Source organism: Polistes dominula, unplaced genomic scaffold (genome assembly GCF_049000335.1).
Source record: "Polistes dominula isolate Pdom_NZ unplaced genomic scaffold, Pdom_raw_medaka contig_75, whole genome shotgun sequence".
Taxonomy (NCBI): Eukaryota; Metazoa; Arthropoda; class Insecta; order Hymenoptera; family Vespidae; genus Polistes; species Polistes dominula.
This window is the reverse complement of record NW_028301003.1, coordinates 1,769,030-1,783,203: the sequence shown is the minus strand read 5'-3', so window position 1 is coordinate 1,783,203 and position 14,174 is coordinate 1,769,030. Positions and strand designations below refer to the sequence as shown.

The 14,174-nt window shown below is 23.1% G+C and overlaps 3 protein-coding genes across 4 annotated transcripts in view; 1 reads left to right on the top strand and 2 right to left on the bottom strand.

Moving 5' to 3' along the window:
• Positions 1-55: 55 nt before the first annotated feature.
• Positions 56-5,270, bottom strand: Noc2 (Nucleolar complex protein 2). The gene is made up of 12 exons (XM_015322704.2): positions 4,626-5,270; positions 4,204-4,410; positions 3,894-4,114; positions 3,417-3,532; positions 3,206-3,315; positions 2,960-3,117; positions 2,633-2,857; positions 2,356-2,544; positions 2,159-2,278; positions 1,946-2,077; positions 1,093-1,308; positions 56-998 (listed from the first exon to the last, which is right to left on the bottom strand). Exons 2-12 carry the CDS (start codon positions 4,391-4,393, stop codon positions 411-413), a joined length of 2,265 nt encoding a protein of 754 aa, XP_015178190.2. The 5' UTR covers positions 4,394-4,410; positions 4,626-5,270; the 3' UTR covers positions 56-410.
• A 2,093-nt stretch (positions 5,271-7,363) lies between these two features.
• LOC107067364 (alkylglycerol monooxygenase) lies at positions 7,364-11,710 on the top strand. Of its 2 annotated transcripts, none has more exons than XM_015322805.2 (9): positions 7,364-7,867; positions 8,350-8,480; positions 8,709-8,860; positions 8,976-9,079; positions 9,184-9,346; positions 9,631-9,776; positions 10,524-10,658; positions 10,800-10,913; positions 11,019-11,710. In XM_015322805.2, the coding sequence occupies exons 1-9, from the start codon at positions 7,739-7,741 to the stop codon at positions 11,262-11,264; spliced, it is 1,320 nt and encodes a 439-aa protein (XP_015178291.1). In that variant the 5' UTR covers positions 7,364-7,738; the 3' UTR covers positions 11,265-11,710. The 2 variants fall into 2 exon arrangements, with proteins under 2 accessions (XP_015178291.1, XP_015178292.1); XM_015322806.2 differs by having other exon boundaries at positions 7,727-7,867; positions 8,384-8,480.
• A 248-nt stretch (positions 11,711-11,958) lies between these two features.
• Positions 11,959-14,174, bottom strand: part of LOC107067261 (uncharacterized) — a 43,780-nt gene continuing 41,564 nt past the window's right edge. Inside the window, 1 exon segment of the mRNA XM_089174024.1 lies at positions 11,959-14,084. The gene's annotated coding sequence lies outside the window, so the exon portion shown is untranslated.

Genomic DNA, 14,174 nt, shown 5'->3' with positions numbered 1-14,174 from the left:
ATACTTTTGTAATTGTTCTATTATAATATTTGTTTGTTAAATAAATAGAATTGAGTTGGGATTATAAATGTCTTTATACGAATTGAAAATAAAAGATTGTTATTTATTTTATTGAAAAATTATTTTGTATATATATATATACCTTAATTATAGATGTGTGTAATTATTATTATTATTATTATATTAAATGTCCTTTCTTTTTTTACTTTTTTTTTTACATTCACATTAATTATCCCTAATAGCACAAAATATTGAAAAATATTCAATACTGTATTCAATATTTGTATTGAATATTTTTCAATATTTTGTGCTATTAGAGTATTATTTATACAAAATAGATATTTTGTATATTTTTGTTTTGTTTTTTTTTAAAAAAAGCAATTAGATTTGAGAAAATTTATTAAATTTTTTTAATAATCTACTTCATTAGGATCTATAATATCCGTGACAATATCTTCTTGATCGTCGTCATCTTCCTCGATCAATTTTTGATTAATCGCTGAACCTTTTGTTGATGATTTTTTCGTTGATCTATTTTTCGTTTTTAATTTTTTCTTTTTTGATTCTTTTACAGATACATCATCATCATCATCACCATTTTCTACACTATCTCCTTTTATTCGTAATTCAAAATCACTTTCATCTTCGCTATTCATCGCATCATCATCATCATCATTATCATCATCATTGGATGATTTCCTTTTGGATTTTGTTAAATTGAGAAAATCGTATTTACCCAATTCATCATTTTTCGTTATTTCTTTCATCTTTTGATTTTGATGAATCTTAATCCAAGAATCATAAAATTTGGCCAAATTTGTACCCTCCACTTTAATACCATTTTCCCAATTTTTAATCTCACCGATGTCTTGTAAATTAAATACTTTCTTTGATCTTTCATTTGTTATGTATTTCGAATTTTCTTCTATTTTTTCCAATAATTGTTTCATTTTTCTACAATAATTTGCTATGTGACATTTCTTTAAAAATGCTTTCAACTGTAATTCAAATATTTTCAAAATTAAAATAACATTATGGTGTATTAAAAATTAAAAAAAAAACAAGAAATATAAAAGATATATTAATACTTACTTCTATTATACATGGTAGATATAATTCTGGAAATGATATCAAATGACTATCTTTAGCTGCATTTTCTAATATTAATCTATAAATATTATCAATTATGGTATCCTTAAAACCATTTTCTACTAATTGAGACTTTGACATTCTCAATATACAAGTAAAAGATATTGGCTTCATTGATACACTTTTATGTTTTTTATTAAAATCATAAGTTGATAAAACCTGAAATCAATATAATATATTTATTATATATAAATATATAAATTACGTGTCACGTTGTTTGTCCACAATGGACTCCTAAACTACTGAACCAATTTTAATAAAATTTTGTACACTGTATGCAGTTTCATCCAATTTGAAAGATAGGATAGTTTATCTTATCTTAATATAAAAAATTACGTGTCACGTTGTTTGTCCGCAATAGACTTCTAAACTACTAAACCGATTTTAATCAAATTTTGTACACTGTATGCAGTTTCATCCAACTTGAAAGATAGGATAGTTTATCTTATCTTAATACATATAAATTACGTGTCACGTTGTTTGTCTGCAATGAACTCCTAAACTACTGAACCGATTTTAATAAAGTTTTGTACACTGTATGCAGTTTCATCCAACTTGAAAGATAGGATAGTTTATCTCAATTTATAATCGAATTATTTGTTTATTAACAAAGAAGAGTCATGATTATCTCTGTTAGTTCGATGAGATTCTAACAGATGGTGGTATAAGATAATTCGTTGACTTAAAGACGTGTGTATCGGACTGATTGTGAGCCAGAGCAACGCGTGGTAGGACACCCCTAGTTTATTATAAATAATTCTAAATACATGTATGAATTAATGAATTAATACTATACCTCTAATAAAAATGGTAAAATAGGTATAAATGTATTAGTTCCTTTAGAAATGTTAATTAACATTTGCACACAATGAAAACGTAATGGATAATATTGTTGTGTTGGTATTACTTTAATTGTTCCAATAATAATCTGCAAATATATATGTAATATAAATTTGGAATCAATTAACCATAAATATTGTTTACGTATAATTAACACAATCATACATACCTGTACTAAAGGATACAATAAAGTAGAAAGGCTTGATTGTTTTTTTGACGTTGCTATTAATTTAGCCCAGAAGAATAATGAATTTATATATTGCCAATTATAAACTGCTTGAAAATGTTCCTACGAAATAATAAATGATAATACTATTATATTAATTCCATTAATTTAGAATAATGAAAAATGATAAAACAAATTACCTGTTTCTTCAAAGTTATTGCATTTCTTAAATAAATAGCAAGCTGTCTGATATATACGAATGCATATTTGTATGCAAAATCTGGATTCAGTAAATATATCTCCGTTAATGAATGTCTCATAAAATTAATTCCAGCCAACGTGTTGGGTGATACGAATTTGGAATTTTGTACGTATTTAAAATACATAGTCTAAAGAAAAAAAGAAAACAATGAATATAATTTTGAAAGAGTATTTATTTTTTTTTTTTTAGAGGAAACAGATAAATCTGAACTTTACCTTGTGCAGTGTTTCCAATATAGAATCTTTTTGATTCAATGCCATACGTAATATGCATAGAAATGCAACAACTCTGATAGATTCATCACTGGTTGACCAAAAATTTAATAATACTCTTAATAATGGTTTTTTCAATGAAGAAAATGATTGAGTGTACGGCAACATATTATATAAATGTTTTAAAATGATTATTTGTATATTAGCCGATGTAACATTTCGTAAGATCTAAAAAATAATATAATATTTTAATTTTTCAAAATATTATTATTATATATATATATATTATAAAAATAATTTGTATGTGATGAACATTCAATTGATACAAACCATGATTAAATCGGTTAAATACGATTTTAAAGAGCTTTTTATTTTGACGAATTTTTTACATTTGTGTGCCTCAAAATATGTATCGGTGTTCAAATTTAAAAAACGTTTTAGCGCATCGGATAAATGTAAAATGCATAATTGAATGACTTCATTAAATACTGAAATTAATTAAATGTTTTTATGATTATAATATTGTTTATTATATTACATTGTAAGTGTATTGATTATAGATATAATAATACTTACTCGCACTTCCTTCTACTTTAAACGATGTAACTTTTTCATCAGGAGTTTCTTGCACGGTTTGTAATGCTGCATGAAAAACTTCAATTGCAATTTTAATAGTCTTCGATGTTCTACAAAGATGATGTTGTAAATGTTAAACTTTATAAAACGTGTTCACATATAATCAATACAATTATTTTCATAATTAAAAATATATATATAAAAAAATTACTTGTCAGTTTGAATATCATTCTGCCATGTTTTTAATAATTGTAGCGTAACTTTTATTTTATTACTGGTTGATACAGTTTGTTCTTCTTGTTCAAAATCACTTTCATCACTGGCCACCTATAAATATTATAATAATTATAATAGAAAGATTAAATATTATAACATATTGATATTTAACCCTTAAAGAGTGCACACTTGTTGAAATTACGTTAAAGTGCATTGTGGGTGTTTGACACCCCAACCTCCTGAAGTTGTTTTTTAATATTAAAACCTCGCAATTTTTTTTAAAGTAGTTTGATACATCTTTATTAAAATAGAATATGTTTTATACCCATCTGAATTAACACTAGATGGCATTAGACAAATAATCCATTTTTTCGAATTCAGTACCGTTTTCGAGAGATCATAAATTTGTTGGGGTGTCAAACACCAAGTGTGTACTTTAAGGGTTAAAAGGTACAGAATATTTTGATTATACCTCTAACTTATCATTAGGTTTATGACATAATTCAGATTCATCGTTATCAGAATTGGAATCACTTGACATTTCAAATTTCAATAGATTTTCATCATTCTCTTTTAAATAAGAATAAAATGAGGGATCTATTTTTTTTAAATTCTTTAACGTTCTTTCATATTCTTCTAGATCCATATCACTATCACTTTCATCACTATCATGTTCTACAATTTTTTCTTTAACTGATAAAAAAAGAAAAATGATGCATCATAAATAATCATAGTTTAATACATAATAGTATCTAAATATATGTATATATAAAATTAAATACCTTTCTTTTTATTATGTCCTTCGCCATTCAATTTAACATCATCGTTTTTGAAAGATTTTGTAGAAGATTTTGTAGAAGATTTTTTAGTAGATTTTTTAATAGATTTATCTTTAATCAAACCAGACATTCTTCTCATTGCAACAGATTCATTAGAATCTTTCTTTAATTTCTTTGATTGATTTTTTTGCATTGTGTTTATAATCACAACTAAATATGCAAACAATAAATTAAATTGATTAAACTCATTGATATATTAACATAACCTAAAAAATTAACTAAATATATATATATATATATATTTTTTTTTGAAAATATAAATTATAATAAAATCAACAATACAGGAAATACATAACCTCATAGATATATTAAAATAACCTAAAAAGTAAACTAAATAAATATATATATGTAATACTTAGTCTTACCTGAAATTTATATTAACAATTTGTATATATTATATATACATATATATTTTTGAAAATATAAATTATATTAAAATCAACAATACAGAAAATCCAATACCACGTGCGATATTTTGTATTACACTGTTACACTGTAATCGTCTAACCAAAAGGAACATGTGCAGTAGCAGTAGCAGCAAGTTTATGATGCATCTGCTGTTTAGAAGATGGCACCACTTGCATTGAAACTAAACCACCAATGAACTAACAGTACGGATGAAGCAACCAATAGAAACGTGTATTCTTTTAGATACAAAAAAGTAGAAAAGACGAATGAAATTCGTAGATAATAAAAGAACAAATGAAAACTTGCTAAATGATTTCCACCAATCAAATAATTATCTTATCATTAGTTAACTTTTCAAATTATGTTTATGGTTACAATCATTTAATGAATTTCTTATTTTAAGTGTCGTTGAACTATGGCCATGTTTAGAGATAAGAACAAATTCTATTTATAAATAATATTATATCCAAATAATAATTATTCGTAACATTGTGTTTAACAGTAATTACAACATTTTACATTAGAGAAAAATATTATATAAAAATAGTGAATAATTAAATAACTTGGAAGAATACATTTGAATGTTGGTTACATTAAGGATGTATTATTACAAAATACTGTTTTATTTATTTAGGTATATTCTTCATTTATTTTTATACACATACATTGCACTTTATTTTGTTGTAACAAAAGTGTTGATTATTACTAAACTTCAAAATGTATAGTTCGTATTAAAAATTGGTTATATATATATATGTTCGTATGTATGTATGTATGTATATATGTATATATGTATGTGGATAATGAACGTAAGAAAATGAATATTACATTCGTTCGTTCTATTTCTTCATTTTGTTTTTTTATTTCTTTTATATTCTTTATATAAGTCATACTTACATATTTTTAAAGTAATTTCATTAAAGGTCGATTTAATAGTGCGTATCTTTCATATTGGATTTTAAATACGATAATTGTTAGAACGGAAGTTGGAGGACATAGAAAAATTACCATTTACTACATAATCATTTCAATAATCATTTAATCAACGTCAAAGTGTATTTTTTCCCGTATATATATAAAACAAGAAGAAGAAGAAAAACAAAGATATTTAAATATAAGTAAATTTTTAAATATAAATAAAAAAACAAAAACAAAAGAAATATCAATTCGATAAAATCGATTGACATATATATTTTATTATATTTATTAGAGTAGTATCGGGGAAAAATGAATCGACGAGTTTGAATTTATTGAAAATAAAAATTCCTTTGTTTTTTTTTTTTTAAATTAAATTATAATCGATAAACAATTATTATACTCGACGTATTAAAATTATTCACATTATGTAAACGTAATTCCCATTATGTAAATAAAGATTAATGAAGCTATAAAATTTTTCATTTGAAACGCTTATCTCATGTAGAAGATACGCTTATACTTAGCTACGTAAGATACGTTTCAAAGTATCCATAAATAAAAATGAATTTACCAGATAATTTCAATGGCGGGAGGTTATGTTTTTCACTTATTCATTTTCTAAGAAATATATTTATATCATTATATGAATATAACTAATTATAATTATTATATGTTTTAGGTATTTCATATTTCAATGTGTTTATCTTCACACAACAGAAAATCACAACAGACTTCACAAACACCAGAATCTTCGCAATTATATATACATATATATATATATATATATATACATATTTATTAATTTATTTCAATAAATTTTCAAATAATATTATAAATATATAACATTGTTAATATTGTTTTTTATTATTATTATTATTATTATTATTATTTTCAGATGGTAACCCATATATCCATAATGTTATATAATTCATAATTGTTGTGCGTATGGTTAGTAAAAATGTTTTATGCTTATCTTGTTTATCACTCAAATTGACTTTACAGTTTATCATATTATTAAGCACCATTATGTTTATTTTCATTTGTCACTCTTTTTTTTCGTTTTCTTTTTCATATTATTTCAAATGTTAAAAAAACAACATAAAAATATATATATGTATATATATATGCATCTTGTTTCAGGACTGATTAAAACGTTAAATACACTTTTGGATAAAATTCATGAAAATATTGGAAATATACCATTATATATAATATCATTTATCTATCGTAATATAAATAGTTAACACGCGTTATGAAACCATGCATATTATGTCGACAGCATAAAGTGTCAAGCATATTGCTTGAGCAAATATAACAGTGGTGTACCAGAATATTGATACATTTACACCTATCTCTCTTTATCTTCTTGTTTTATCTATATATATACATATACATATATATATATATTTATATATAAGTTATAAATTAATTATAATATATACGAGTAAACTCAAGTAATATCAAAATTAGTACACACACATTAGAAAAAGAAAATGAATTTGTCTTTTTTTTTTGTTATAAATTATTATTTGTATTATACAAAACAAATTATGATTTGTTTGACTTTTCTATATATAAACATTATTTTTAATTGTTTTTTATTTGGTTTTTTTCTTTTTTTTTTGTAAGTATGATAATATTCAATGATAAATTATGAAAAACAGAAAGAAAAAAACAAATGAAAATCAAAATTGTACAATTTATAATATCAAGTGAAAATAATTTGAATGCTGGATGAATTGATATATGAATGATAATATATATATATATATGTATGTATAAAGTACCTGCAGCTTATACGGTCATGCATAAAATATAGTGGTGTGTGGCGTATGTATATTCGCTCGTCCTCACACTCGTTCCATGTTATATAAACGATGCGTGCACCCAGTTCTCAACGACTACGTATTCTGTATTCGATAGTGCATTTGGCATAGCTAATATCAGTTTACTCATATAAACTTCATTTCTTACAAGTTTACTTTGATTTAGTTTAAAGTTTAGTTTTTGTTTTGTTTGTTTTTTTGTTTTTTTTGAGAGAGAGAGAAAGAAAGAGATAAACGATCAAAAATAATCAAGTGGTTCGTGTGACGAAAAAAAAAAAAAAAGAAAAGAAAAGAAAAGAAACAAAAAAGAAGGTAATACTATAAATATGAATGAAACTTCTTCCATTGATATAATCGGTCGTCAACTTAAAAATGCCGGCAAGTTTTGGTACATCGTCAACCCTTTCGAAACAACTTTCGAATTTCCACACCAAGTGCCTGATTATTATCAACAGGTAATTTAGATTATTATTATCAACTGTTAATCAATTTGTTGTATCAATTTCTAGTTGTTGTTGTTGTTGTTGTTGTTGTTTTTTTTTTTTATTGTTTTATTATCTTTATATATCAATTTCAAAATTAAATTCAAACTAATATGTAATCTTATCTACGAGTATTTATATATATATATGTAAATGTACATATATAATTTTGTAAATTTTTCATTCAAACAAGAGAGTAATAAAGTTGAATGTTTAACAAATTGTAATGATAACAAATTTGTTCAATGAATAATTTTGACAGACAAGTCTTCACAAATTAATTGATCGTAAATATTATTGATTTAAATATATCTCGTTTGGAAAATAATATTATCTTATCTCGATAAAGAGATAAGATAATGTATGAAAAATTATTGTTGTTGTTGTTGTTTTTTATTTTTTTTTTTTTTTTTTTATAAACATTATCTATTAATATTAATAAATAATTTTTAAAGATTTGGATACCATTCTTCTTTCTAATCGTCTTAGAACAAATGATATTAACTGCAAAGTATAAGAAAAAATCATTTCAATTGGATGATCAAGTGACGTCATTTTCTCATTGGATATTTCAAGAGTCTGGCCGGTAAGCATAGGTAATGCTTTTATTTTCCATTTTGTTTTTAGATTTAAATTTATTTACCTATGTGGGAATGAAAAATAAAAAAAAAAAAAAAAGACCAAACATTAAACGAAAACGTATTACATCCAATTCAAAATAACAAAATAGTAATATAATAATAATAATAATAATAATAATAAAAAAAAAAAAAAAAACAAGAAGAAACTCCATAGAATTTGTACAATTTTTCAGCATATTTTTTCGCAGTGCAGAATATTACGCTTACATTCAAATTTATGATAATTATCATATATGTAATTTACCATGGAATTCTATTTGGACATGGTACATCACCGCATTGGGGGTAGATTTTTGTTATTATTGGGTACATCGTAGTAATCACGGTTAAGTATCACAATTGCAATTGATTTTTAATTGAAATTATTTATTATTCATTATATAATATATATTATTTAACTTGATTATATATATATATATATATTACATATGATTTTATAGAAGTACACTTTTTGTGGGCACACCATCAAGTACACCACAGCAGCGAGGAATTTAATCTCGCGGTTAGTCTGCGTCAATCTGTACTACAACATTGGTGTAATTTTGTAAGTAAATAAAAAAAAAAAAAAATAGAACAACAACAAAAATGCACACATATGTAATATATATATATATATATATATATATATATAACAATTATATCTTACAGATCTTCTACTTACCACTTGCTTTCTTCATACCCCCATCACACTTTATTGCACATCATCAATTTAATTTAATATATCAATTTTGGATACACACGACAATTGTTGACCATCTTGGACCATTGGAATTAATATTTAATACACCTAAACATCATCGTGTACATCATGGTAGATATTGTAATATTTTTTTTCTCTTTCTCTCTCTCTCTTTATCTTTTTCTGTTTCTTATATCATCGTAAGATTGTCTCTCTCTCTCTCTCTCTCTTTCTCTTTATAAAATTAGTTATAACATTTGTTTTTGTTTTTTTTTTGTTTTTTCGTTATCTATGGTGATTTTGAAATAGATTCAAAAAAACTTCACGTATATTTCTCTGAACATGTTTATTATCGACACATTGCAAAAGTGTATTATATGTCAGATTAATTTATATATAACTATCTTGTCATACAGGATGCAATCTATACTGTTTGGATAAAAATTATGGTGGAGTTCTTATTATCTGGGACAGATTATTCGGGACCTTCATGGAAGAGAAGGATGAAATTATTTACGGTTTAGTAAAAAGTCCACGTTCATTTAATCCTATTTATTTACAGGTATTAATTATTATCATATATTAATGTAATAATGTTAAATATTAATGTGTAATCATTCTTTCTCTTTCTCTCTCTCTCTCTCTCTCTGTCTCTCTCTTTCTTTCTTTTATTATTACTATTGTTGTTGTTGTTGTTGGTATTGACTGTTTTTCTTTAACAATATAAGTATGGGTCCTCATATATAATCACAGATTATAACGGACAATTATACCGTTATATAAAATTGCAATATGTATTATTATGCAGATTAGTAGTCGATTAACAAGATTGTTAAATGCAATATTATAATGTAACATTTATTCAATGTGTAACTTACGGAAAAATAAGATGAAAAAAAAGAAATAAACATAAAGAAACATAAAGTACAATGATACAATATAATACGGTTTGTTTCACATTTGAAAGTAATCAATAATATCACATTCTCGTTTATTTTATATAATAATAGGAGGAGAGGGGTGGGGTGGGAGGAGGAAGAGGAGGAGGAGGAGGAGAAGGGAAGAATCGTATCGTGAAGCTTAATTTTCATTTTTCTTTTTCTTTTTTCTTCTCTTCTCTTTTAATTATCATTCGAATAAGTATGTACATGTTATTATACGATTTTTGCATAGCAATTAATTCAATTACACAATTTCAGTTATTTAATGCTTCTCTTGTTGTAAGTGCGCACGAATAGAAATGATGATGCTTTTTTTTTTGTTTTTTTTTTCATTTTTTATTTATTATCAAATTTGCATATTGTTATAGACGTTTTATACGAAAGATATGATAAATAAGAGTAAACAGATGAAATCTATGGAAGATAAGTTATCTGTTTTATGGAAGGGTCCCAGTTGGTATCCAGGTGGGCCACGTTTAGGTCTTGATAAATATAAAATAAACGTAAGTTATTTGTTAAATAATAGAAACAACAAAATATATAATTTTTTATTAAATAATGTGAACAATGAATTATGACATAAAAAAAAAAAATGGTTATTTGTTATATCATTTTGTTGTTGTTGTTGTTGTTTTTCTTTTTAGGTAACATCTAGAATCAAATATAACGTTCTTATACCAACCTGGCAAAGTTTTTATATTATTGTGCATTTTTTAATAGTATTTTATAAACATTTGCAATTATACAATGAAAAACAAGTAAGTGATATAATAATTTTGTATTAAGTTTGATTTTTGTTTTCTTTCTATATATATATATATATATATATATATATATAAACATTATATGTTTTTTTTTCGCAGGATTTAAATAATTCTTTAGGAATAACAATATTGAACAATATATTTGCTCTCATTACTATCGGATTATTATTCGATAAATCGGAATATGCCGGATTGGTTGAATTAATACGTTGTATCGTATATTTATCTATTTTAAATCAAGATCATATTATTAACGTTCTGATACATTATGTTTATATTATATCATGCCTTATTTGGATTTGTCGAATTATAAATCAAATGAAAACAAATTTCTTCAGATCATGATGTGACTTTGTAAAGATACATTAATCATAACAATTTCGAAAAAAGAAAAAGAAAATTAAGAATATTATCGTTACTTATTTAATTGTAAAATACATTTTAATTCGAAATAAGTGACACAAACATAATAATAATATAACGAATAATAATAATAATAATAATAATAATAAAAATATGTATTGATTATAAATCAATTTAAATGAAAAGAAAAAAAAAACAATTGTAATGTAAAATATTTAATAACGAATCGTTCTTTTTTTTATTATTATTTATTTATTTTATTATTCACGAAAGAAAACGAAACACAATTGTACAAATAAAATGATCGTAATGATTAATAATTTGAAATTTGGCGCGTATTTGAAGAATCACCGCCATATTCAATGTGTCAATTTATTGATTAAGTAATAAATTGTTAAGATACGTTAATAAATAAAATTTATTAGATATTTTTACTATTTTCTTATATTTTTACGTTAAAAGTTATTCCATTATTATTTTTATTCAGTTTAACATTTAGTAATATACAAATGTAAATATATAATACGTCAATTGACTAGTTAAAAAAGAAACAAAAAGAAAAAGTGTGTTGGCAGCATTGAAATCAAGCTTGGCATTTTCCGAATATAGTTTGTTGAATCCCGCGAAATCATAGTTCGTTGAAATACTTCATTAAAAGAGTTACACAAGTTCTATATTGTCATTTTAATAATTATATTTATTTATTTAAATCAATTGTTTCTTGTCGTGTGTGTGTTTATGTGTTTTTAATGAGGTTACAAATAAATTTGACGTAATATTCGTAAAATCATTTGAACATAACAGCCAACAAGGAAAAGGACGTTAACAAGGAAAAAGGTGAACGTTATTTCTTTTCTTTTCTCTCTCTCTCTCTCTCTCTTTCTTTCTATCTCACGGTTTTTCTCTTATACCGTATTTTAAATTATTACTAATTTCTTTTGTTCTTTGTTAACTTTCATATTTGTTAAAATGATCTATTATTTATTTTATATGAAATAATAATTGATAAAATTATATTATACATATATATATATATATATATGTAGGTATATTATTAAGGATTTTAAATGATGAGATTTGTGTGCTGTTAGGATAACAACAACAAAAAATTGTATATATATATATATATATATATATATATTTAAAAGTTAAGTGGAAGCAAATTGTAATAATTAATAATATTTCATATTTAGGCATATTCTTTTATATTCTTTTTTTTCTATTGTTTATTTTATCTTCTTTCTCTCTCTCTCTCTGTGTTATGTTGGTAACATTTTGAATGCAAGATTATAATTTTAAATAATAACGTATATGTGTTGTTGTTGTTGCTTGTAATATATAGTATATAAATTTACAATACATATAAGCATTTTTTTAGTAACATTGAATTAACATAAAAAAAAATAATTTGTTTTGTAATAAAAGAGGTTTTGTTGTATATAAAAAATTCTTGATATTTAAGGTGTTGTTGTTACATAGATTTATATTTTTCATTTAACAAGAACGTAGGTAGCTTTTTTATTTTATTTTTTATTTTTTTATTTTTTTTTTTCAAATGTGATGATCAAAAAGATTATTTTAGGTAATGTATATGCAAATATAATCTGTGGGTTTGTTTTGTTTTTTTTTTTTGAAATCTAAAATCATTTAAATATAATATAATTAAAAACTGTAAAATTATAATCACAATTTATACTAATGAATAATTAATAATAATAATAATAATTTTCCTTTTTAAATAACATTTATAATATCATATTATGTTGGCCTTGAAAAAATTCCTCCTGTCTATATATATTATTGTAAATATCTAATTTTTTTTTGTTTTTTTTTTTCTTCTTGTTGTTGTTATTGTTGTTGTTATTGTTATTGTAAATTCTAAATATTACATTTGCATATAAAATTTCCTATTTAAATCTTAAATATTTCGTTTGCTTATGAGTATTCACAGAAGAATATTATAATAGCGCTATGACGACGTATATTATATTATAACATATTCAAAAATGTGTCTTTTTTTATTTTTTTTTTTTTCTTAAATAATAATACAAATTTGCAAGAGATATGTAAAATTTTGTTGAAAATTTTTCTCTTCTTTTTCTTGTAATAATTTGTTTTTTTTTTCCTCTTTGTTTTTTTTCTTCAAGAAAAAATTATACCGCAATAATTATATCATCATCATCATCATATACATATACATATATATGTGTACATATATATATATATATGTATATATATGTATTTTTAACTTATCATTTAAATACGCTCTTCTTAACTATAATACAAGATAAATTTATGTAAAATATATAAATTCATAAATGCAACTAGATAACTTAATTGAAAATCTTTAAACAATGTATTTTAATTTACTTAAAAAAAAAAAAAAAAAAAAAACAATTTTTAGCATTATTATTATTATTAAAACAAGTACATTATTTCATTATTAATAATACGTTATTATTACATATTTAAATATTAAACAAGCAAGCATCTTTCACTCTCCTATCTCATTTGCACAACAACATTATATTCTGAATATTGTAACTATCTTATTTAAGCATATTATTATTACAAATATTTTTTAGAAGATGCTACGAAAAAAACAAACAAACAAACATAAATACAATGTTTTATTATGTTCACAATGCACAAGTTCTGCAATATATATATATATATATATACATATATATACATGTGTATGTATATATATGTATATATCTCATGTTTTACATGTAAAGCATCTTGAATTATTTTGTAGTATATTTATGAAGTCTTGTGAAATTCATCACCATAGTCATCTATCTGCAATGAATCAATATAGGTATATATATATTAAATAATTGTATTTAATATTTAATAATTAGAAAATAATATTTAATTAAAAAAGCATTA

Bases quoted from the DNA above. Each gene is read 5' to 3' on its own strand.
- Noc2 (XM_015322704.2), bottom strand. From the start codon at position 4,393: ATGCAAAAAAATCAATCAAAGAAATTAAAGAAAGATTCTAATGAATCT. The intron at 2,858-2,959 runs GTTTGTATCAAT...ATTATTTTTTAG, and splicing joins ATTTAACCGATTTAATCATG to ATCTTACGAAATGTTACATC. The intron at 2,279-2,355 runs GTAATTTGTTTT...ATTATTTCGTAG, and splicing joins CAATAACTTTGAAGAAACAG to GAACATTTTCAAGCAGTTTA.
- LOC107067364 (XM_015322805.2), top strand. From the start codon at position 7,739: ATGAATGAAACTTCTTCCATTGATATAATCGGTCGTCAACTTAAAAAT. The intron at 7,868-8,349 runs GTAATTTAGATT...TAATTTTTAAAG, and splicing joins TGCCTGATTATTATCAACAG to ATTTGGATACCATTCTTCTT. The intron at 9,080-9,183 runs GTAAGTAAATAA...TATATCTTACAG, and splicing joins TACAACATTGGTGTAATTTT to ATCTTCTACTTACCACTTGC.